Source organism: Hemiscyllium ocellatum, chromosome 12 (genome assembly GCF_020745735.1).
Source record: "Hemiscyllium ocellatum isolate sHemOce1 chromosome 12, sHemOce1.pat.X.cur, whole genome shotgun sequence".
NCBI classification, from domain to species: Eukaryota; Metazoa; Chordata; class Chondrichthyes; order Orectolobiformes; family Hemiscylliidae; genus Hemiscyllium; species Hemiscyllium ocellatum.
In genome coordinates, this window is record NC_083412.1 from 53136044 (window position 1) to 53161729 (window position 25686).

The window sequence follows — 25686 nt, forward strand, 5'->3', positions numbered from 1 at the left end:
GTTCTATGTAACGAGCTAAACTTTATAAAAGATCTTGTTTTAGGGGTGACTTGATAGAGGTGTACAAGATGATTAGGGGTTTAGATAGGGTTGACCATGAGAACCTTTTTCCACGTGTAGAGTCAGCTATTTCGAGGGGCATAGCTTTAAATTAAGGGGTGGTAGGTATAGGACAGATGTTAGGGGTAGATTCTTTACTCAGCAAGTTGAGTGTTCATGGAATGCCCTGCCAGTAGCAGTAGTGGACTCTCCCTCTTTATGGGCATTTAAACGGGCATTGGATAGGCATATGGAGGATATTGGACTAGTGTAGGTTAGGTGGGCTTGGATCGGCGCAACATCGAGGGCCAAAGGACCTGTACTGCGCTGTAATTTTCTATGTTCAATCTTAAAAGGGAACACTTAGGAGGCAGCGATCATAATATGATAGAGTTCAGTCTGCAGTTTGAAAAAGAGAAGGCAAAATTGGATGTAATGGTGTTACAGTTAAAGAAAGGTAATTATAGAGAGGTACTGACAAATATCAGTTGGAAGCAGAGCTGAGCAGGGAAGACAGTACAGCAACAATGGCAGGAGTTTCTGGGTGTAATTGAGGTCACAGTACAGAGGGTCATCCCAAAGAAAACATACACTATCCCGTGTGTGTGGTTTGGTTGGGTGGGGGGGGGAAGGAGGAGGGGGAGGAGGTGGTTAGACAGCCATGGCTGACAAAGTAAATCAGGAAATGTATCAAAGAAAGAGGGCCTATAAAGTGGCCAAGAGCACTGGGAAATCAGAAGATTGGGAAGACTATAAAAACAAACAGAGGATAACAAAGAAAGAAATAAGGAAGCAGAGGATCATATATGAAGGTAAGCTAGCCAGTAATATTAGAAATGATAGTAAAAGTTTCTTTTGATGCATAAGAAAAGAATGAGAAACAAAAGTAGACATTGGGTTGCTCCAAACTGATGCAGGAAGGCTAGTGATGGGAGATAAGGAAATGGCTGAAGAACTTAATGAATACTTTGTGTTGGTCTTCACAGTGGAAGACATGAGTAATATCCCAACAATTAAGGACAGTCAGGGGGCAGAGCTGAATACAGTAGACATTATAAAAGAGAAAATGCTGGAAAAGCTAAAAGGTCTAAAAACTGATCAATTCCTTGGCCCCGATGAGCTACATCCAGACTTCCTACGCTGAGGAAGTAGTGGAAGCATTCGTTGTCATCTTTCAAAAGTCACTGGAGCCAGGGAAAGTCCCAGTTGATTGGAAAATCATTGTTGTAGCTCCCTTGTTCAAAAAAAGATCAAGACAAAAGCTGGAAAATTATGCCGATTAGTCTAACCTCAGTTGTTGGTAAAATTTTAGAATCCATCATTAAGGATGAAATTTCTAAATACTTGGAAGTGCAGGGTCAGATTAGAACATGTCAGCATGGATTTAGCAATCATGATTTGGAGATGCCGGTGTTGGACTGGGGTGTACAAAGTTAAAAATCACACAACGTCAGGTTATAGTCCAATGGGTTTAATTGGAAGCACACTAGCTTTACAACCACTGGCGAAGGAGTGGCACGCCGATAGCTAGTGTGCTTCCAATTAAACCTGTTGGACTATAACCTGTGATTTTTAACTTTGGATTTAGTAAGGGGAGGTCATGCCTGACAAACTCATTAGAATTCTTTGAAGAGGTAACAAGTAGGTTAGACCAGAGAAACCCAGTGGATGTTATCTATCTAGGCTCCCAAAAGGCCTTTGATAAGGAGCCTCACAGGAGGTTGCTAAGTAAGGTGAGGGTCCATGGTGTTAGAAGTGAGCTACCGGCATTGATTGAGGATTGGCTGTTTGACAGAAGGCAAAGAATTAGGATAAAAGATTCTTTGGAATGGCAGCCGGTGACAAGTGATGTCCCACGAGGTTCAGTGTTGGGGCCACAGCTGTTCACTTTATATATTAATGATCTGGATGAAGGGACTGGGGGCATTCTGGCAAAGTTTGCTGATGATACAAAGTTAGGTGGACAGGCAGATAGTACTGAAGTGGTGGGGTGGCTGCAGGAAGATTTAGACAGTTTAGAAAAGTGATCCAGGAAATGGCTGATGAAATTCAATGTGAACAAATGCGAGATGTTGCACTTTGGAAAAAGGAATACAGGGACGGACTATTTTCTAAACATTGAGAAAATTCATAAAGCTGAAGTACAAAGGGATCTGCGTGTGCTAGTCCAGGTTAACTTGCAGATTGAATCCGTGATTAAGAAAGTGAATGTAACGCTGTTATTTACCTCAATGGATTGGAATATAAAAGCAGCGATGTGCTCTGAGACTTCATAAAGCTCTAGTTAGGCCCCATTTAGAATACTGTATCCAATTTTGTGCCCAACACCTCAGGAAGGACATTCTGACATTGAAGTGAGTTCAGTGGAGATTCACATGGATGAGCTATGGAATGGAAGGCCTAACATACAATGAATGGCTGAGGATCCTGGGATTGCATTCATTAGAGTTAGAAGGTTAAGGGGAGATATAACAGAAACTTATAAGATAATGCATGTCTTAGAAGGGTGGATGCTGGAAAGTTGTTTCTGTTAAATGGGGAGACTAGGATACGTGGACACAGCCTTAGAATTAGAGGGGTCAATTTTGAACAGAAATGAGGAGACATTTCTTCAGCCAGAAAGTGTTGGGCCTGTAGAATTCATTGCCATGCAGTGCAGTGGAGGCCGGGACATTAAATGTCTTCAAGGCAGAGATTGATAAATTCTTGATCTCGCAAGGAATTAAGGGTTCCGGGGAGAATGCAGGCAAATGGAGTTGAAATGCCCATCAGCCATGATTAAATGACTTGATGGGCCAAATGGCTTTACTTGCACTCCTATGTCTTATGGTGTTATATTTTAAAATGATCAATTTAAATGCCTATGGAGATAGGAATGGGGAATGGAATAAGCAGGATAACTCTTTCATGAGCTGGTACAGACAAATGGGTCAAATGGCCACCTTCTGCACTGAAAGATTCGATGATTCTAAGAAAAATAAGCAAAAAACAAGTGAGTTTGGTGTTAAAACTGTTCTTAAAAGTTTATAAGGACCTTTGATTGATAGATTTACACATACAAGTGAAATTGGCCAAAGTGCTGCAGAAAATACAAAGTGCAAGACAGGTTAGAGCTGCACATCATCACAGACCTTTCAATTTATGGCATTACTGTATTACACTTGATGAAATCAATGAAGACACTCCATACAACCAAATTATTGACACAATGTCAAGCAGATCCAATTCTATTCCAATGTTTTATCAACACTTAAAATCCCTTCTTCAATCCTTTGGACAAAATAAAAAAATTAAATCAAACATGATCTGCCCTTTGCCAACACTTGTTTTCCTTAATTAATGCAACTGCTTCAAGTATCCGCTCTTTTTCCCTTGTTTCGAAAATCGTCAGAGTAAGCAATTTTTTGTAACAAGGAATGCCCTCCTATTCAGTGTTGAGTAAGGGTATCACATTTGTCACTTGCTCATCCTCTGAGAGATCTCTTCACCTAGTAATACTGAAAGATGATCGTAAGCCTTTCTGGTAGCTTAACAGCCACTTCATTGAACAAACTGGAATGCAAGGTCTCAGGCTTATTTACTCTTAATGCAGTCTTTCTAATGCGTCCTCTCAATTTTCACTCCATCCCAATGATAACCACCTTTTATAAATATTTTATCGACATCCTCTTCCTTAGTAAACAGTGATACAGGTAGTCATTAAGTATTTTAGCTTTGTTGCATGCCTCCCAGCATATATTACCTTCCTTGCCCCTAACAGGCCCAACCTCATCTCAAACTTTTTGTTTACATTTTGTTCAAAAATTTTTGGAGGTTTTTTTGACATTAATTATGATGCTTTTCTCATATTTTCTCTTTGTCAATTTTCGTCCCATCTCATTTCAAATTCTTCTCACTTGAACATATGAATGAAAAGCAGGTGGCCACTCAACCCTTCAGGCTTGCTCCACCATTCAACAAGATCATGGCTGGACTGAATATTCCACATTGTCCATTACCTTTCAATGTCTTGCTTATCAAGAATCTAACCAATGTGACCTTAAAATACTCAATTTCCACTAACTTTCAAGACAGGAACAGTGTACCAAAGATCTATGACCCTTTAAGAAAATGATTCGCTTCTTCCCAATCTTAAATGTATGGTCTGATATTTTAAAACAGACATATCTAGTGCTAGAATATTCAACAAAAGGAGACAATCTTTCTGCACGCATCCCTTAGGAACTTGAGTTTGAATCAAATTGCCTTTTACTTTTCTGAACTCCAAAAGATACAAGCCTCGCTTGTCTAATCTTTCCTTACAAAACAATCTGCCCATTCCAGGTATTAGTCGAGTAAACCTTCCCCGAATTGGTTTTCCAATGTATTTACATATTTCCTGAAATAAGATGACCAAGACTACAAAATACTCAAGATATGAATATACATGTTATGTACTTGATAAATCTCATCAGATCCAGTAACATGCCTAAGTTTACCTGAGAACATACTGATCAACAAAGCTCACCTGAACAGATTCCAGAAATTGCTTCTCTTCCTTTCCTATTAATTTAACTTTAGACATACAATCAGAGTTGTACAACATAGAAACAGATGCTTCAGTCCAACCAGATATCCGAAATAAATCTAGTGCCATTTGCCAGCATTTGGCCCATATCCCTTTAAACTGTTCAGATTTATGTATCCATTCAGATGCCTTTTAAATATTTTAAACTGTCCTAGCCTCCACCACTTCTCTGGCAGCTCAATCCATACACGCACCACCTTCTGTGTGAAAAAGTTACCCATTAGATACCTTATCAATCTTTCTCCTCTCACCTTTAACCTGTGCCCTCTAGTTTTTCCCCATCTTGGGAAAAAGACCTTGGCTATTCACCCTATTTATGCTCATGATTTTACACACTTCTATAAATGTAGAAGTAGAGGTAGAAGCCTTCAACGCTCCATGAAAAAAAAAGCCCCGGTCTATTCAGCCTCTCCTTATTGCTCAAACTTTCCAAACCTAGCAACTCCCTTGTAAATCTTTTCTGAACTCTTTCAAGTTTAACACCATGTTTCCTACAGCAGGAAGACCAGAATTGAATGCAGTATTCCAAGTTGATCTTTCCGTGTTTCAAGTTCCAAAAACGCAATAGCACAGAAATAACATGCTTAAAATAAAGAGATGTTTCTTGCAGAATCATAAAAATGCAATAAAGCATTCAAAGTTTAGAGCTCAGCAATGGTAATGAATTGATTCAATAAAAGTTTGGCTGAGGGAGAGAGGGGCAACTTTTTCATGCAGAGGGTGGTACGTGTATGGAATGAGCAGCCAGAGGAAGTGATGGAGGGTATTACAATTGCAACATTTAAAAGGCATCTGGATGGGTATATGAATAGGAATGGTTTGGAGGGATGTGGACTGGGTGCCGGCAGGTGGGACTAGATTGGGTTGGGATATCTGGCCGGCATGGAGAAGTTGAACCGAAGGGTCTGTTTCCATGCTGTACATCTCTATGACTCTCTGACCAGGAATGTGCTTGGTTTGTGAATTTTGAAGGTTCCAACAGCGTAAAATGCTACAATTCTGAAAACAGCAACAAGAGTGAAGCTCCACTTGCGGCAGAAAACAAACAGCAGTGGGTGGCAAAGGAGATGAGGGATGAAATAAAACTAAAAGTGTTTAAAAAAAGAGCCTGGCAATATGGAGAGATACAAAAACACCAAAGTGATAAAATAGATTGTCAGAGCTGCAAAAATGGAATATGAAAAGAAATTTGAGGGATATCAGAAAATCATTATTTAAAAACCATTGCACTAGGAAACAAAGGGCAGTTAACAGCAATATGGATTTTTATTAACAGTTAAAGAAGGTGGCAATACCAACAATTATGCCAGATCAGCATCTAAGTCTAAGTCGACAAGAGTGTAGGGGACATTCCAAGGAAACAAAGTCTGGAATGGAGACTCCCCAAAATTCACTGGAAGCCAAATAATATTAAAGAAAAGAAGTTTCAAATCTAAACTAGACAGAACTAGTCACAAATCAGAACAAGTTGCCATGAGCTTTTCAAAAAGCTAAATACTGTTGAATAGGTATCAATTGCACGAGAGAAAAGATTCGAGCAGTTGTGTGTAACTGATGATTAACCGTCAATCCAAAATACCCCAAACAAAAATAATCACATGTTGCAAACATTGTACTAAATTAATTAGCTCTCCTTACTGATCTACTAAACAAGGATGAGATTGCTTAAACATTTACACAGAAATCATCAAAACAGTGAAATTCACAACTAATCTTAGAGGAACTGTTGGGCGAAGTTCACAGCACAGAAACAGATAAGTTAATCATTGTTTTAAGTCTGTCCAAGAGAAAGGCTGCAGTAGTGAGTATAGTGGATTCTTTCTTGATTATGTATTTTTGGAGATAAGTCTCTTGATTAAACTTAAAATATAAGCCATAGCTATTAATTTAACCTGGGGCAGTGTTTGTAGAGGAATAAGACGGTGTTATTTTCTGGGTCTGTAGAATGTGAAGGAGCAAAAATGGCCTTTGCAGTGAGACGTACTTCTTGTCAGATGTGGGAGTTTAAAGAGTTTAAGGGTTACTGCAGATTATATCTGCCATAAATGCTGTTGGATGCAAATCTTATCAGATCGAGTGGATCTGTTGGAGAAACAGATAGAAGCGATGAGGAATTTGCAACAGCAATAGGATGTGATGGATAGCAGTTATAAGAAGGGGGGAAAGTCTCAGATACAGTCACATAGATGGGTTAACTCCAGGAAGGGTGAGAGGGGTCTGCACCTAGGGCAAGAGTCTTTTGTGGATACACCCATTTCAAACAGGTATGCGGTTCTGGAAAATGTAGGGGGTGATGGATTCTCAGGGGAACGTAGCACGAACAGCCAGGTTTCTGGTATTGAGACTGGCTCTAATGCAACGAGGGGTACGTCAGCTTCCAAGAGATCAATTGTGTTAGGGGATTCTGTAGTCAGAGTTACAGACAGACGTTTCTGTGGCCAGTAGAGAAAAAGCAGAATGGTGTGTTGTTTCCCTGGTGCCAGGATCAAGGATGTCTCAGAGAGGGTGCAGAATGTTCTCACGGGGGAGAGGGACCAGCAAGAGGTCATTGTCCACATTGGAACCAACAATATAGGAAGGAAAAAGGTTGAGATTCTGAAGGGAGATTACAGAGTTAGGCAGAAATTTAAAAATGAGGTCCTCAAGAGTAGTAATATCTGGATTACTCCCAGTGCTGTGAGCTAGTGAGGGCAGGAATAGGAGGATAGATCAGATGAATGCATGACTGAGGAGCTGGTCTATAAGAGAAGGATTCACATTTTTGGATCATTGGAATCTCTTTTGGGGTAGAAGTGACCTGTACAAGAAGGACGGATTGCACCTAAATTGGAAGGGGACTAATATACTGGCAGGGAGATTTGGTAGAACTGCTTGGGAGGATTTAAACTAGTAAGGTGGGGGAGGTGGGGGTGGTGAGACCCAGGTTATAGTGAGGAAAGAGATCAATCTGAGACGGGTACAGCTGAGAACAGAAGTGAGTCAAACAGAAAGGGCAGGCAGGAACAAGGTAGGTCTAATAAATTAAACTGCATTTATTTCAATGCAAGGGGCCTAACAGGGAAGGCAGATGAACTCAGGGCATGGTTAGGAACATGGGACTGGGATATCATAGCAATTACAGAAAGATGGCTCAGGGATGGGCAGGACTAGTAGCTTAATGTTCCAGGATACAAATGCTACAGGAAGATAGAAAGGGAGGCAAGAGAGGAAGGGGAGTGGCATTTTTGATAAGGGATAGCATTACAGCTGTGCTGAGGGAAGATATTCCCAGAAATACATCCAGGGAAGTTATTTGGATGGAACTGAGAAATAAGAAACAGATGATCACCTTATTGGGATTGTATTATAGAGCCCCCCAATAGTCAGAGGGAAATTGAGAAACAAACTTGCAAGGAGATCTCAGCTATCTGTAAGCATGATAGGGTAGTTATGGTAGGGGTTTTAACTTTCCAAACATTGACTGGGACTGCCATAGTGTTAAAGGTTTAGATGGAGAGGAATTTCTTAAGTGTGTAAAAGACAATTTTCTGATTCAGTATGTGGATGTACCTACTAGAGAAGGTGCAAAACTAGACCTACTCTTGGGAAATAAGGCAGGGTAGGTGTCAGTGGGGAAGCACTTTGGGGTCAGTGACCATAATTCTATTAGATTTAAAATAGTGATGGAAAAGAATAGACCAGATCTAAAAGTTGGAAGTTCTAAATTGGAGAAAAGCCAATTTTGATGGTATTCGGCAAGAACTTTCGAAAGCTGGTTGGAGGCAGATGTTCGCAGGTAAAGGAACGGCTGGAAAATGGGAAGCCTTCAGAAATGAGATAACAAGAATCCAGAGAAAGTATATTCCTGTCAGGGGGAAAGGGAAGGCTGGTAGGAATAGGGAATGCTGGATAATTAAAGAAATTGAGGGTTTGGTTAAGATAAAGAAGGAAGCATGTCAGTTTTAGACAGGATAAATCAAGTGAATCCTTAGAAGAGTATAAAGAAAGTAGGAGTATACTTAAGAGGGAAATCAGGAGAGCAAAACGGGGACTTGAGATAGCTTTGGCAAATAGAATTAGGGAGAATCCAAAGTGTTTTTACAAATATATTAAGGACAAAAGGGTAACTAGGGGGAGAATAGGGCCCCTCAAAGATCAGCAAGACGGCCTTTGTGTGTAGCCATAGAAAATGGGGGAGATACTAAATGAATATTTTGCATCAGTATTTACTGTGGAAAAGGATATGGAAGATATAGACTGTAGGGAAATAGATGGTGACACCTTGCAAAATGTCCAGATTACAGAGGAGGAAGTGCTGGATGTCTTGAAACGGTTAAAAGTGGATAAATCCCCAGGACCTGATCAGGTGTACCCGAGAACTCTGTGGAAAGCTAGAGAAGCGATTGCTGGGTCTCTTGCTGAGATATTTGTATCATCGATAGTCACAGGTGAGGTGCTGGAAGACTGGAGGTTGGCAAATGTGGTGCCACTGTTTAAGAAGGGCGGTAAAGACAAGCCAGGGAACGATAGACTGGTGACCCTGACCTTGGTAGTGGGCAAGTTGTTGGAGGGAATCCTGAGGGACAGGATGTACATGTATTTGGAAAGGCAAGGACTGATTCAGGATAGTCAACTTTGTGTGTGGGAAATCATGTCTCACAAACGTGATTGAGTTTTTTGAAGAAATAATAAAGAAGATTGATGTGGGCAGAACAGTAGATGTGATCTACATGAACTTCAGTAAGGCGTTCGACAAGGTTCCCCACGGGTGACTGATTAGCAAGGTTAGATCTCATGGAATACAGGGAGAACTAGCCATTTGATACGAACTGGCGCAAAGGTAGAAGACAGATGGTGGTGATGGAGGGTTGTTTTTCAGACTGGAGGCCTGTGACCAGTGGAGTGCCACAAGGATCGGTGCTGGGCCCTCTACTTTTTGTCATTTACATAAATGATTTGGATGCGAGCATAAGAGGTACAGTTAGTAAGTTTGCCGATGACGCCAAAATTAGAGGTGTAGTGGACAGCGAAGAGGGTTACCTCAGATTACAACAGGATCTGGACCAGATGGGCCAATAGGCTGAGGAGTGGCAGATGGAGTTTAATTCATAAATGCGAGGTGCTGCATTTTGGGAAAGCAAATCTTAGCAGGACTTATAGACTTAATGGTAAGGTCCTAGGGAGTGTTGCTGAACAAAGAGACCTTGGAGTGCAGGTTCATAGCTCCTTGAAAGTGAAGTTGCAGGTAGATAGGATAGCGAAGGCGACATTTGGTATGCTTTCTTTTTTTGGTCAGAGTATTGAGTACAGTAGTTGGGAGGTCATGTTGCGGCTGTACAGGACACTGGTTAGGCCACTGTTGGAATATTGCGTGCAATTCTGGTCTCCTTCCTATCGGAAAGATGTTGTGAAGCTTGAAAGGGTTCAGAAAAGATTTACAAGGATGTTGCCAGAGTTGGAGGATCTGAGCTACAGGGAGAGGCTGAACAGGTTCGGGCTATTTTCCCTGGAGCGTTGAAGGCTGAGGGGTGACTTTATAGAGGCTTACAAAATTATGAGGGGCATGGATAGGGTTTGGAGGGACATGGGTCAGGTGCTGGTATGTGGGACTAGATTGGGTTGGGATATCTGGTCGGCATGGACGGGTAGGACCGAAGGGTCTGTTTCCATGCTGTACATCTCTATGACTCCATGAACAGCGTTTTGCTCAGACCAGTGCAACAGTACTCTATTCAACATTAAGAGAATTTATACCTTTGAACCAAGGACTGGTTCAAAGTCATGCCTGGGAGGGAAATTTGACAAAATCTCAGTTGCAACTTCAATGACAATCTTCAACACAAAATTGCCAAAACGGAGGTTCAAAGTTGCACAAAAATATTAACATTTCTTTCCTCTTCTAAATAGACATTCTTTCTCACCACACGTCATTACAAGCTAACATCAGGCTTTGGGCAATAGGTCTATGAGGACATGGAGAGGTATTTAAAACTGAATGAGTTACTATCTCCATAGAAATCTTTGGCCCGTTCCCACATTTGAATTCATAAAACTATAGTTGAGAAAAAGCTACAACCTATTACTCCAAAATTTATTTTGTCCTTATTGTACACCAACTATTAAGTGTTAGGTCTGACAAGGGCAACTGATGAGCACAATAGCCTAATTGATTCTCTATGCTTTGCCTCGTTGTGGTTGAGTTTATAAATTCTATAATAAATGCTAGAATTCACTTCTAGAAATTGGAAACACTATCTTAGCCAGATTTCATTAAAGATTGCAACTTATGGAAGTACCTGTAGCAACTGAACAACATTTGGTGACTTGTTGAACATTTCTTGAAGTTGATGGAGTATGATGTTGTGGCAGTTACTGCAGCCAGAATTTGGCCCTACTGTTCCTAATGAAATGTGGAATCGCTGGTGAGTGGGATTCCACTGGATTGTTATCTGAAATATAAAAAAAAATTTTTGAAAGAAACAAACCACTACTCCAAATGCATCATCTTTTAAAATTTTGAAATTTAATATTTTTGTTTACTTGTAACCTGGAAGCTACATTACAGTTTTAGGATGCTTAGGAGCTGCAAAGATACATTCAGTTGTTCATTTGCAATATTAAGACAAAGACAGACAATAAAAGGAAATGAACTGTACTTTGCTTACCGAGCTGCCTTTAGGGGCTCCATAGCATATGACAAGTTTACGGTAATTATAGACACGTATTTCCGAGAAATGATTAAGATGGGACGGCATTTCTGGAAGGTGAAAGATTATTAGATTACTTTCCATCTTACTGTTGTCTCATAAGAGATAGAAGATTTCAAATCATGATTTGTACCTGGCAAGGAACGTGCAAAATCTAGAACACAATCATAGAGCTTAGCAATGCTATTCAAATCATTCAGGAATGCCTCGACCACCTTGCGACCTCCAACAGGCTCCGATAATAAACTTTCATAAGTCAGATAGACATGACGTGTTGAACCTGGAGAAAAAGTGGAAACAACAGACAAAATACATTTGAATTCATTTTACGATGAACTAACAAGTTTTCATGTCAGCCATGAAAAGTGCTTTATTAAAGCTAACTTAGAAGCTCAACACGTAACAGGGAACTCCCTCTCCAATGGCAATGCGGGTTCACGTACTCCAAATGGACAGCCGCAGTTTGAAGATGCAGCTCATCACCACCTTTTCAAGAGAAACTAGGAATAGACAATACATGTTGGTTAAGCCAGCGATGCCCACATACCATGAATGAATACTAAGAAAATGGAACGTTGGCCTTTATTTCAAAAGGGAAAGGAGCATAAAAGTAGTGAAGCTTTTCTACAACTACATAAAGTATAGTTAGACTCAATGGGCTGAAAGATCGACTTATACACCTACATCTTATGGTCTCATTTGATATACTGCACTTTATAATTGAACATATTTGAACAGCAGTTTCTCAAAAAAGTATAATAATTGTAGATCCTCAAGATCGAAGATATTGGTTACAAACATTTTCATACTTTGATTGCTACAATAGATGCTCATATTCATTGTGTGCATATAAAATTTAATTCCATACCAAAACATAAAGATGAGACATATAAAATGTCATTTATGGTGCTTTGACAAGTTTAGTTTTGGTGCAAATGCTCTTTACCGTTACTGGATTTGAGAAATGTAAGTCAGACTTTGGATACATAAAACCTTACTCTACATCACTTTGGTTTCAGCTTGAGCAGAACCATGGATTCAGGTTGTAGTAACACTTAAAATGTCACACAAAATGCAACCCCTACTTTGTAGGGATGTTGTAGATTTATTTTGAACTTTTCCAAAGTTATTTTTGCAAATATAACCTTGTTTTATTTTCTTAATGAGGCTTTTAAAAGACAGTAAATGTCAAACTAAGAATGTACATTCAATCCCAAGTTACGTCTTTGAAAAATTAATTTTAGCTTTTAATAAATATTATGCACTTGTTGCAAACAAAAGTACATATATTGGAACACATTCTAGTCATGTAACACTGCTTTGGGACTAAAAATATTTTATTTGCCTTCATGAAATGTATTGGAATTCAAGATAAATTTGTTTTCCAATTGGTCTGTTTGTATTTGCGGCACCTAAAGCATCCTGGATTAATATTTTACATTTTGAACTCTTGACATAAATTGATGCTGGAATTTAAAGTTTGGGATCTTAATATGGGAATCTGGCCTTTGACTTTTAGGATGTAACTTTTTGGTTTAAAAAGTTAGGATAAAAATTCTTGCCCCTTCACTTTTTGATTCTTTATATCCAGGTCATGAGAATAAGTATTGAAAAGATCAAGCAGAACCTTTTTCTCTAATAAAACTTCAACAAATGTATCACAGAATACTTATACACTAATATGACTAAAAAGTTCTTTGCTAAGTTTATTCCCTCCACTCATATGTTTACAGGATGAGTGTATTGTTGGCTTGGCCTGTATTTATTGTCCACTCCTAATTGTCTGCTTGATTGACAACAAATCCACAAACATGCACTCCATCACCAGTGACACACAGTAGTAATGCGTAACATCTTCAAGGTGCATTTCGAAAATTCATAGATTCCTGAGGCAGCACCTTCCAAACCCATAACTACAATCCATCTCAAAGTACAGTTGCAGCAAATATGAGAGCACCACACCACCTGCAAGTTACCCTTCAACCTATTTTTTAAACTTGAAAATCTATTATCTTTCCTCCTATGCTGCATGGTCATAATCCTGGAACTCCCTTCTTATTGACATTGTTGGTTTACTTACATCAAATGGTCTTTAGCAGTTTAAGACAACAATTGACCACCTTCTCATGGACAATAAATGCTGGCCTAGCCGGCAAAGCCCACATCCCATGAATTAATAAACAGTGAATTAGTTGCCATTGCAGTCCATGTGCCTTAACACTTTAAGAAGCAAACTACTTAGTTTCCATGTAGTGGAATGGGGTAATCTGAAATCCTCAATGAATGTACATTACTTTGTATTTTATTCTTCATGCAGCAGCTGAGCATACGTAAGAAAGATAACATAAAATTGAAGCGTTTTGAAAGATATGCAGATGTATCAATATGGATGTTTGAAACTATCTAACCTTGCTCTTTGGCAGAAGTACTATTCAGAGGGCAATTGGCAAATACCAGTTCTGCGACCCAGGTCCGATTATTTCTTCCCTGCAATCGGAAAGTGCAATCCAGCAAAGATCGATCTAAGGCCTTCTGTGTCTCCTCACTGACACTTGTAGATAGAGGAATCCTATGGAAAAAGAAAAACCATTTATTTAAAAATGAAGTCCCAAAAGGTTTGGTAGGATATGGGCCAAGTGTAGGCAGGTGAGACTAGTTTAGGAACAAGGTTTGCGTAGTCTGTTTCCATGCTGTATGGCTCGATGACCTGAACATGAAGAATCAAAAAAGTGAAGGGGCAAGGATTTTTATCCCATCTTCTTTTTATTAAAAACATTGTATCCTAAAAGTCAAAGGCTAGACTCCCATTTTAAGACCTCAAAGTGTAAAATCCGACATCAACTTAAGTACTTCTAAGCTACTCTTATGAGAAAAGAAGTAGCAAAACAATACTATTAATTGTGTTTCATCATTAAGGAGTAGAGAGACGCTGTTAGTCAAGTTGATCTCATAATAGTTACCATCTAATAATATCTTAGGACCAGTCCAGCCCAATAAGTCCATAACACTGTTAATGCGATACAAGAGCTTTCTCCTCCAATAATTTTTCCAATCCCAACAACACTTCTTCCTTTTCCTTTCTTCTCATGTTTATCTAGCTTCTTTTGACGAAACCATAGAGCTCATTCAGAAATTCGGTCCATTTGGGATTTCTATAAAGTTTTCTCAACTATAACTTAGATAAACAGTTAAGATCTGACTCAATTTAAAAATTGCAAAAGAAACTACAAGCCAGTTTAGATACCTTGTTAACTCCAACAGCCTGGCAGTTTCAATCAACTGAAAGTGTTTACTTGAATAAGTAAATATTACATACTGCAGTCAGAAACTAACTTATCAGTTCTAAATCACAAACTCTATAAAATAGTGTGTTTGCTGAAGCATATAGCTGAAAAAACAATGTAATATCAGGAAAAAAGTGTTTTGAGATCCTAGTAATAAGTCAGGTATTTAATACCATCAGTAAAAGATGTTTTTATTCTTTCGCTTTATCTTCAGCATTGCTGAAACCATCCACATGGAATTCCATTTACTACCCAATGATGACCTGGTCAACGCAACCATTGCCTGCCTTCAATCCCAGTCACCCATGTGCAGCAACATTCTTCATGAAGACCCACCAGAAAATCATGAAAGAATGAAAAACTTTGACTAACAAGTACCTTTGACAAACCATAGCTATCAAATAGCAGGCTTTGAACCACTTTGTGTCTTAAATCAGAGGGCAGAGATATAAGGTGAGGACTAGGTGGTTATGTGGAGATCAAAGGAAATGTTATTTTCCCCGCCAGAGGGTAGTGCATATATGGAATGGGCTGTCTGCGATGGTCGTGAAGCAAGGTACTCTTGCAACATCTAAGAAGCATCTGATGGAGTACTTCAAATGCCAGGGCACGGTAGGCAATGGACGAAGTGCAGTCACAACACAATGTTCAGTAGAACTTCAGAATTGGATAATTATATGGGGTAGGAGAGCACGACCAAGAGTCAAACAGATGGGGATCCAGCATATGATTTTGGAGGTACATTAGCCCTCGACTTTGATCAATAGGAAAAAGATACTTCATAGCAACAAATAATCTGCGGAGGAGAAGCAAATTGACCAAAATACCATGGTGCTGAAGCCATTCAGGTTAGGAGGAATGGAACAGAATATGGTACCAATGGTAGGGAATGGTGTAGTCAGGGGGATACATTCTGTTTGATGCGGCAATGACTATGAGTTACACAAATACTGTCTGCCTATTTCTAGGATGGAGAACATGTCCTCGTGGCTGGAGAAGAACTTGGAGAAAATGGAGTAGGATAATTGTTCTGGCCTATATAGAACCAATAACATACTTCAGGCCAGGAATAATGTTCTGCTGAGACACCAAGATACAAACTGAACTGCAGAACCTAGATTGTTATCCAATATAATCTCAAACAGATTAGCAAATTTGTGTACACAAGAAGATATTTTAACACTTAAAACACTGTCACCAGTATTTAGGAGGTGATCCATGGGAATGGGGCTCTGCTTGAACCAGCCTGGGATCAATATCATGGGTAATGGTATAAATTGGACAATGGACAGGACTTGAAAGTAAACAAACCGAGTTGGAGAGGTGCTTAGCTGAAATGAAATTTAGAAATCTAAAGTTGAAGCAATAGTACAGTGTAACAATTTTGACAAAGACAAGCACTGACATGAATGGACAGAATTCAATAATAACAGTACATCAGCAAATGGGCCCCATGCAAATAACGATCAAAAAAGTAAAATGAAACATTTTTTGCCTGAATCCATGAAGTATTCAGTACAAGATTGATGGACTCATAACACTAGTAATGAAAAATAGTTTAGATCTAATCATCACTGCACAGATGTGATCAAGGTTGGGAGCTAAATTTTCCAGGGTTTTGATCAGATAAGACAGAATTGCAAGGAAGAGTAGCAGCCCTGATAGTAAAGGATGATATATAGACAGCATTTAGAAAGGATCTTGGCTAAGATCTGGCAACAGATTCTGTATGGATGGAAATTAGGAACAACAAGGATCAGAAAATGTTGATGGGAATAGTTTACATCCCTGTGACAGTAGTTCTATCATTGGACAGAGCATAAGAAAGAAAGAAACAAAGAAAAAAAGAAATGGAGCCTGTAACAAACACAATCTAATAGTCATTGGGAGCTTTAATCTTCCTATAGGTTGGACCAAATTGGCAAAGGCAATCTGAAAGAGGAGTTTTCAGAATGTTTTGGCAACATTTCATGAAAGAATACATGATGTAACCAATGAAGAACATGGAAATTTTGAATCCACCATTGTGTCAGGAGGCATGTTTATTTAATTAGTGACCTTATCGTAGATATTCCACGGAGAGAAAGGCGATTATGCAACTAAATTACATACTACATTTTGAAGTGATGCATTTCAGTTCTAAACAAGAACTCTGAAGTCACTTTCCCAGATTGGGAATCTGAGGAATGGTCAGTGGACCCAAAACGTTAATTCTGATTTCCCTTCACAGACCACAGTATACCTGCACAGTTACTGCCTTTGCTGTTCGAATTCATGTATTGTTTGACGTCAGAATGCGTCTGGGAAAATTAACAAACAGCGAAATTCATAACTGATCTTGGAGGAACGGTTTGGGTGAAGTTCACAGCACAGAAACAGATAAGTGAATTGTTTTCAGAAAATCTGCAGTTGAGAGTAGAGTGGGTTCTTTCTTGATTATATTTTTTTGAGATATGTCTCTTGATTAAACTTAAAATATAAGCCATAACTATTAATTTAACCTCGGGCAGCGTTTTGTAGAGGTATAAGACAGTGTTATTTTCTGGGTCTGTAGATTGTGAAGGAACAAAAATGACCTTTAGTAGATTGATATATGCTTCTTGTCAGATGTGGGAGATTAAAGAGAGTTTAAGGGTTACTGCGGATTTTATTTGCAATAAATGCTGTTAGTTGTGAATCCTATCAGGTCAAATGGATCAGTTGGAGAGACAGTTAGAGGTAATGAGGAATTTGCAACAGCAACTGTATCTGATGAATGGCAGTTACAGGAAGGGGGGGTGGGGGAGTCACAAATACAGTCACATAGATGGGTTAACTCCAGGAAAGATAGGCAGTTAGTGCAGGAGCCTTCTGTGGCTATTAATTGTGTTAGGGGATTCTCTAGTCATCTGTTTCTGTGGCCAACAGTGAGAAATCAGAATGGTGTGTTGCTTCCTTAGTGCCAGGATCAAGAATGTCTCAGAGGGTGCAGAATGTTCTCAAGGGGGAGAGGAGCCAGCAAGAGGTCATTGTCCACATCGGAACCAACGACATAGGAAGGGAAAAGGTTGAGATTCTGAAGGGAGATTACAAAGAGTTAGGCAGAAATTTGAAAAGGAGGTCATCAAGAGTAGTAATAGCTGGATTACTCCCAGTGCTACAAGCTAGTGAGGGCAGGTATAGAGGATAGAGCAAATGAATGCATGACTGAGGAGCTGGTGTATGGGAGAAGGATTCACATTTTTGGATCATTGAAATCTCTTTTGGGGTAGAAGTGACCTGTACAAGAAGGAGTGATTGCTCTTAAGTTGGAAGAGGACTAATATCCTGCCAGGGAGATTTGCTTCAACTTAGTGAGTTTTGAGAAGATTTGTAGCTCAGGTTGAGGTTTTGGATGTAGGTTTGCTTGTTGAGCTGAAAGGTTCATTTCTAGACGTTTCGTTACCTTACTAGGTAACATCTTCAGTGGACCTCATGCGAAGTAATGCTGAAAATTCCTGCTTTCTATTTATATGTTTGGGTTTCTTTGAGTTAGTGATGCCATTTCCTGCGGTAAAGTCACTTCCTGTTCCTTTTCTCAGGGGGTGATTGATGGGGTCTAAATTGATGTGGAAAGCCATGCCTCTAGGAATTCTTGCCTGTGTCTTTGTTTGACTTGTCCTAGGATGGATGTATTGTCCTAGTCAAAGTGGTGTCCTTCCTCATCCGTATGTGAGGATATTAGTGAGAGAGGGTCATGTCTTTTTGTGGCTAGTTGGTGTTCATGCATCCTAGTCGCTAGTTTTCAGCCAGTTTATCCAATGTAGTTTTTGATACAGTCTTTGCATGGTATTTTGTAAGTGACATTAATTTTGCACATTGTCTGTATAAGGTTTTTCAAGTTCATTAACTGCTGTTTTAGTGTGTTGGTGGGTTTGTGGGCTACTATGATGCCAAAGGGTCTGAGTAGTCTGGCAGTCATTTCCGAGATGTCTTTGATGTAGGGGAGAGTGGCTAGGGTTTCTGGATGAGTTTTGTCTGCTTGCTTGGGTTTGTGCTGAGAAATCAGTGGACTGTGTTCATTGGATACTCATTCTTTGTGAATACACTGTATAGGTGATTTTCCTCTGCTCCGCGTAGTTCCTTTGTACTGCAGCGTGTGCGGACTCATCGAAATAATGTTCTGATGTAGCTTTGTTTGTGGGTGTTGGGATGATTGCTTTTGTAGTTCAATATTTGGTCTGCACGTGTTGTTTTTCTATAGACACTGGCTTGAAGCTAGAGCTGCTCGGGAGAATTTAAACTAGTCAGGTGGGGGGTGGGACCCACGGAGCTGATGAGCAAAGAGATCAATCTGAGGTGGGTACAGTTGAGAACGGAAGCGAGTCAAACAGTCAGGGCAGGCAGGGACAAGGTAGGACTAATAAATTAAACTACACTTATTACAATGCAAGGGGCCTAACAGGGAAGGCAGAACTCAGGGCATGGCTAGAAACATGGACTGGGATATCATAGCAATTACAGAAACATGGCTCAGGGATGGACAGGACTGACAGTTTACTGTTCCAGGATATAAATGCTACAGGAAGGATAGAAAGGAAGGCAAGAGGAGGGGGAGTGGCATTTTTGATAAGGGATAGCATTACAATTGTGCTGAGGGAGGGTATTCCCAGAAACACATCTGGGGAAGTTATTTGGGTGGAACTGAGAAATAAGAAAGGGGTGATCACCTTATTGGGACAGTATTATAGTCAGAGGGAAATTGAGAAACAAATTTGTAAGGAGATCTCAGTTATCTGTAAGAATAATAGGGTGGTTATGGTAGGGGATTCTAACTTAACAAAAATAGACTGGGACTTCTACAGTATTAAGGGTTTAGATGTAGAGTAATTTGTTAAATGTGTACAAGAAAATTTTCTGATTCAGTGTGTGAATGTACCTACTGGAGAAGGTGCAAAACTTGACCTAGTCTTGGGAACTAAGGCAGGGCAGGTGACTGAGGTGTTAGTGGGGGGAGCACTTTGGGGCCAGCAACCATTATTCTGCTGCAACTATCCCTGTTGTTGCATGTGGTGTGGTTTGCTTCCATTGGGATGCCCTGCAGTTCGCATGCTCCACTGGCTACATTTTCTAATGGCAAGGCCAGCTGCAGTGCCTGTTTGAGTCCAGCTGCAAATGTGTTGCTGGTCAAAGCACAGCAGGCCAGGCAGCATCTCAGGAATAGAGAATTCGACGTTTCGAGCATATGCTCGAAACGTCGAATTCTCTATTCCTGAGATGCTGCCTGGCCTGCTGTGCTTTGACCAGCAACACATTTGCAGCTGTGATCTCCAGCATCTGCAGACCTCATTTTTTACCTGTTTGAGTCCACTTGAGCTTCAGCTGGTAGGTGCTTCTGAGTGGTTAGATCATTAATCCCATATTCCAAACACAGTGTCTCATTCAAAATTATATGTCTCGTAATCTCATCAACAATTTTGATTATAAATTGCCCCAGTTCTTCAACAGCCAAATAAAACTCATAGCATCCTAGGATTGGTGGTGGTTTCGGGTCATAATATTCCTTAACCAGCTCAGTGAACTCTTGGAAGGTTTTAATGTCTAGCCTCTGGTAAAGTTAAGCCTCTTATAAACAAAAATACTGCAGGTCCACGAGCAGTCAGAAGGATTACTTTTTGTCCGCCCCAGTATCATTTGCCTGGAGAAGTACTGAATTTTTTCCACGTACTGGACCTAGTCTTTGACAACAAGGTCAAATGAGTCATGCTTCCCAAATAGGGCATGATGCCAGAAACGCTTACCCCCAACTCCAAGATGATGGTTACAAGCGATTGTTCTTCAGGCACATCCTGTTTTCTCCAATTACCACTAAAATAACTGCACAGAAGCTGGTTCCCATCACCAAATCATCTTTTATTTTCTAGTGCACAGTACACTGGTTATGGCCAGCCAGCTCAGATTCCGCCCTCCTGCTTATATTGGTTAGCCAAGGCTTTCCTGATTGGCCAGGTTAACAACCCCAATCAAGAACCCTGTGGTCAACGTGATCAATCTGGTTCCAATCTCTATAATCAAGCTGAAATGGTGCGCATTCTTTATTGCGTATATCAATAAATATATCCTAAAAATAAAATAAATTCTAAGATAACAGAACACAAGTTAAATTTAAACTTCGTAAATGCAGAACATGTTAAAATGACACTTGCCTGAAGTTTCAATTTTCCAGCTTCCATCTAGTGGCAGAAAATGGTCATTGCAGACAAAACAATTTATGTCAAACAATATCTATCACTAAAGGGAGCTCAGGGCCTCAGACAAGTTCAGAATGGGAGGCATACAAGTTGACATGATACAATTGAGAGGTTAAGAATAGAAGGTGGAGGTGGTGAAGAGAGACTTAGGGTAGGGACAGGAACAAAGTAAAGTTGGGGGATTGAATGCAGGAGTGGAAACATGGGGAAAAAGATTCCAGATAAGGCAGGCCACCAGTCAAGAAGTGGCAAATTATGTTAAATTGTAACTCAACTTGAAATATACAGTTGCATTTTAATGGCATAGAAGTAAAAGAATATTGATAAATTTAACTTCAAAAAGGGATTTACAGTATCCTCCATTTGTCAGAACTTTGCCCACTTAACCTAATCTTTTGTATCCACCTATGTCTCTTCAAATCTTCTTCTGTACCTAATTTTGTCAGCAATAAATTTTGCAACCATACTTTTGGTTTCTTCATCCAAGTTATTTACATAAATTGTAAACACTTGAAGCCCCAGCAGTGATTGCCATGATATACCACACGTTACATTTTCCAAACAGAAAATGACCTATGTATGCCCATCATTTCCTGTTAACTGTCCAGTCTAATATCCATACTGCTATGTTACACCATTACCTTTTATTTCCACAATAACGTTAGACTTACCACTTTACCAAATGCCATTTGGAAATCTGAGCACAGTACATCCACAAGCTTGGTTTTATCCAGAGAACATGTTACTTCAAAGGAACTCCAATAAACTGGTTAAATATTCCTTCTACATGGAATTGATTGTTGACTGATTACCATGAACTTCGCCAAATGGTCTACATCTGTTCCTACCTCTATATTCCTTCCTCTAAATGCGTCTATACAGGTCAGTTTAACCACATTCACACTCTAGCTACACTCCAGGTAAAGATGTTCCTCCTGAATTTACTACTGACCATCCTATATATGGTCGTAGTCCTGGCCTTCTTAACACATCCAATGTCTTAATATCTACCTAGGCAAACATCTTAAATACTAATCTGACCATTTTGGACTGTGGGAGGAAACTTATGCAGACACGTATGGAGAACGTGCAAACTCTACATAGTCACTCAAGGCGAGAATCAAACCTAGGTCCCTGGCGCTATGAGGCAATGATGCTAACCACTGAGCCACCGTGCCGCTCTTATGATTTGTGCGTAGTTATTCTAAGCTGTGCTCTCCTACCACATTTAGACACATTGGGCTAGATTTTGATACCAAGAGTGGCGATGCCTTGAATTTGTTGGTGCATACTGAGACCTGAGAAAGTGCGGATGTGCACACGTGCTGCAATTACCCATGGAAGTCTGTATTTCCTAAGGCTAATTTGTGCTGCTCTGAACCCTCTGCAAATGTCTTTTATTTTGATTCTAGTGTCAGGGACTTGGATAGACAAGCACCATTTACCTTGATGTTTACCCTAGAACTGTTACATTGGTTGATCTCTGGTGTAATTTAGTGATTAATAGTTCAACCAACTCATTACTACCTCCCCTCCCACCAACACTGAATCACGCCCAGACCAGATTACTCCACAAAATACTGGAGACCTTTAGAAACAGTTGGATACAACAATTAATGTTGTAAAAAAGTGGATGTGTACTCTTCACTGCTCTTTTTGGCCAACCTCCTGGAATTCTGCACTGAGGCATCACTGTAACAACTGGGACTTTTTTCTTTTCAGTAAACATGTAAGGATTTCCACAATCAGTAGTAATATGCACAGCTTTGCTGCTGACAGGAAAATCCAAGAGCCAAACAGCTTAGCTTCTGAGAAGTATGTGGAAATTTTGAAAAACCCACATAATAATACGTTATTTATTACACAACAAAATATACGAGCAGAATAGATTGCATGACAAGGAGAACAGAATTGTATGGCCCATGAGTGTACTTGAGAAGCATGTTGCTACAAATTGAAACATTTAAACAAAAATCTCTCTCTTAGATTTTGCCTCTTTCTTAGATTTGTTATGAGAACAAACTCCCTGAAGTAAAGTTTAACACGTACCAATGCATAAAAGCTAGAAGCTTGGTGCAGAGTCAAGCAAATGAGAAATTAGTAAACCTGTACATTGAAAGCTGAAACTCAAATTTGGTTGCAATATTCTGAGCTTTGAGTAAGAATACAGTTAACGCCATTGCTTAAAGTTTACACCATGTGTGAGTCAGAGCAAAGAAATGTTAACCAAACTTTCAGAGTTTACCATTACACAAAAAATTTCTTAACAATTTAAATCAACTTACTTCATTCATATTTAACGTGTTAATTGTTTTGCCAGGTGGTGAAGAGCATTAGAAAGTCTCCTTATGCTGTTCAATAATCAAAGAAACAGCTCCCTTATGAACATAATATTAAGTGATAAAGCAGCCTTATTTAATCAAATATTGGAAGAAGGCTAAGAGTTACCTTAGTATGCGTATGGCGTGATTGCAGCCATCTCCTTCCACTTGAACTCCTTGGTGAGGAATCTCCATAGCAGAAAGCTTTAAAAAAAGACAGCCACTTAAACCACAAAGTTTTTGAAATAGCTGTACCAGAAACTGAAAAACATTTTTCGAGTTCTTAAATAAACAAAGGAGCCTTTCATTATTCAACATTAGATATTGAAATGTACTTGGGCACAGTAAAACCTCAATTGGCCTCTGTGTAGTTTCAAGCTCTACACCGTGGAAAGAACATTTGGACTTCAGGGGTATGCAGCACAGAATTAGTGAGGTATTGCCATGGCTGTAATTAAAACATTTGCTCTTTTTCCCCTTTAATAATTGTATTTTTTTTTCAAAAATGAGGTTGTAGGATGCAGACTGTAGATTCACACCCTTTTGGAGGTGCAGTTGCATTGTGGTAATGTCACTGAACTAGCAATTCAGAATGCTAGCTAATGCTTGGGGATTATGGATTCAAACTGTAACGTGGCAGCTGGTGGTATTTATATTCAACAAGTAAGCTAGTCTCCATAATGGAGAATCATGAAATCATTGTAAATTGTCATGAAAACACCTACCTGATTCATGAATGTCTTTTAGGGAAGGAAATCTGTCATCTTTACTGGTCTGACCTACTTGTGAGCTATTGCGGTGTGGTTGAGTCTTAACTGCCCCCTGAAATGATCCAGGGAGCCACTCTATTCATGTAACAAACACTGTCTTGCCAGGACATGCACATCATAAAACAACCAAGACTTTGCCCAGTCATGAAAGATAGAGAACGAGGATGCACAAATATATAATTCAAAGTGCTTCAGAACATTAAGCATAAGAGTTGTGAAGAAGTAGAAGTTACTTCTTGGGTTCCTATCTACAAAAGAAATGGTGTCAATATTCACAATTAGTTTTGACAGGGTGGATGAAAGAAAAGGGCTGAAAAGATCAGATTAGATTCCCTCCAGTGTGGAAACAGGCCCCTCAGCCCAACACGTCCACACCAACCCTTCGAAGAGTAACTGACCCAGACCCTTTCCCTCTGACTAATGCACCTAACACTATGGGCAATTTAGCATGGCCAATTCACCTGACCTGCATATCTTTAGACTGTAAGAGGAAACTGGAGCACCTGGAGAAACCCCACGCAGACACGGGGAGAACATGCAAACTCCACACACAGTTGCCAGAGGCTGGAATCGAACCCAGTCCCTGCCGCTATGAGGCAGCAGTGCTAACCACTGTGCTGCCCATATGGGAACAAAATGGATAAATGTGATTATTAGTGCCCATTATTAAGAATGATACTGTGGAGTACTTGGAAGTGAGAGTCATACAGGATGGAAATTACCCTTTGGTCCAAACAATCCATGCTGAACATAATCCCAAACCAAATTAGTCCCACCTGCCTTCTCCTAGACCCTATCCCTCCAAACCTTTCCTATTCATGTTCTTATCCAAATGTTTTTAAACATTGTAATTGGTGCCTACATCCAACACATCCTCAGGACATTCATTGTACATTCGAACCACCCTGCGTGAAAAAGTTGCCCCTCATGTCTTTTTAAAAATCTCTCTACTCTCACCTTAAAAATAAGCCCCAGAGTTTGATGAAGATGTTTTGACAGGAAGAGAAAGTAGGAGCCATGAACAGAGCCTCAAAGTCAAGGAACAACACTTTAGAAATGAGGTGAGGAGGAATTTCTTCAATGGGTGCTAACTGTGGAATTTATTACCAAAAAGGCTGTGGAGGATACGCCACCAAATGTATTTAAGACATAAACAGATCACCTCTTGATTAGCAAAGTGGTCAGAAGTTACAAGGCGGCGGCAGGAGAATGGAGTTGAGAAATTAATCGGCTACAATCAAATAGCAGAGCAGATTTGATGAGCCAAATAGCTAAATTCTGCTACAATACCGTATGCTTTTATGATCAGAATTAGTTGCTCAGCGGAAGATAAATATGGACATGGAGAGGGTGCACCAAAAAGGGCTGTTTCACGTTGAAATTTCTACTTCTGCACATTAAAACATTAATATAGAAGACAAAGAAGAACTCTGCTAACAGGTTTAGATCATTTGTCTTCTTAACCATTCTATATTTATTGTTGACTCAAAATATCACCACCTGCTTGGGTATAGCTCCACAGACATTCGCTGATACTTCTGGCAAGTTGATATTCTCGATATTTGAGCCAGGACATTAAGTATTAACAAGCGATTTGGATCTAACAATGTCACAGGTAAGCTAAATCTATACTTCAACTGATACTGAACCAGGTGCATTTTCCAGCAAGTGAAATCACAAATCTGCAGAAGATGCTCCTCAGACAAAGAACACAAGCAAATTGTAGAAATCATCTATTAATCCCAACACAGACAATCTAGCTCTGCACAAAAAAAAAGAGAACTGAATCTGGACTTCTTGATCTTTATGG

At 39.7% G+C, this 25686-nt stretch overlaps 1 protein-coding gene across 1 annotated transcript in view; it reads right to left on the reverse strand.

Moving 5' to 3' along the window:
• med14 (mediator complex subunit 14) overlaps nt 1-25686 on the reverse strand; it is a 113268-nt gene that overhangs the window by 34002 nt on the left and 53580 nt on the right. Inside the window, exons 16-20 of the mRNA XM_060833550.1 lie at nt 23234-23310; nt 13701-13861; nt 11426-11572; nt 11251-11342; nt 10882-11034 (exon numbers count right to left, since the gene is read on the reverse strand). Of these exons, the coding sequence (XP_060689533.1) occupies nt 10882-11034; nt 11251-11342; nt 11426-11572; nt 13701-13861; nt 23234-23310 (630 nt within the window). The remainder of the gene's footprint in view (nt 1-10881; nt 11035-11250; nt 11343-11425; nt 11573-13700; nt 13862-23233; nt 23311-25686) is intronic.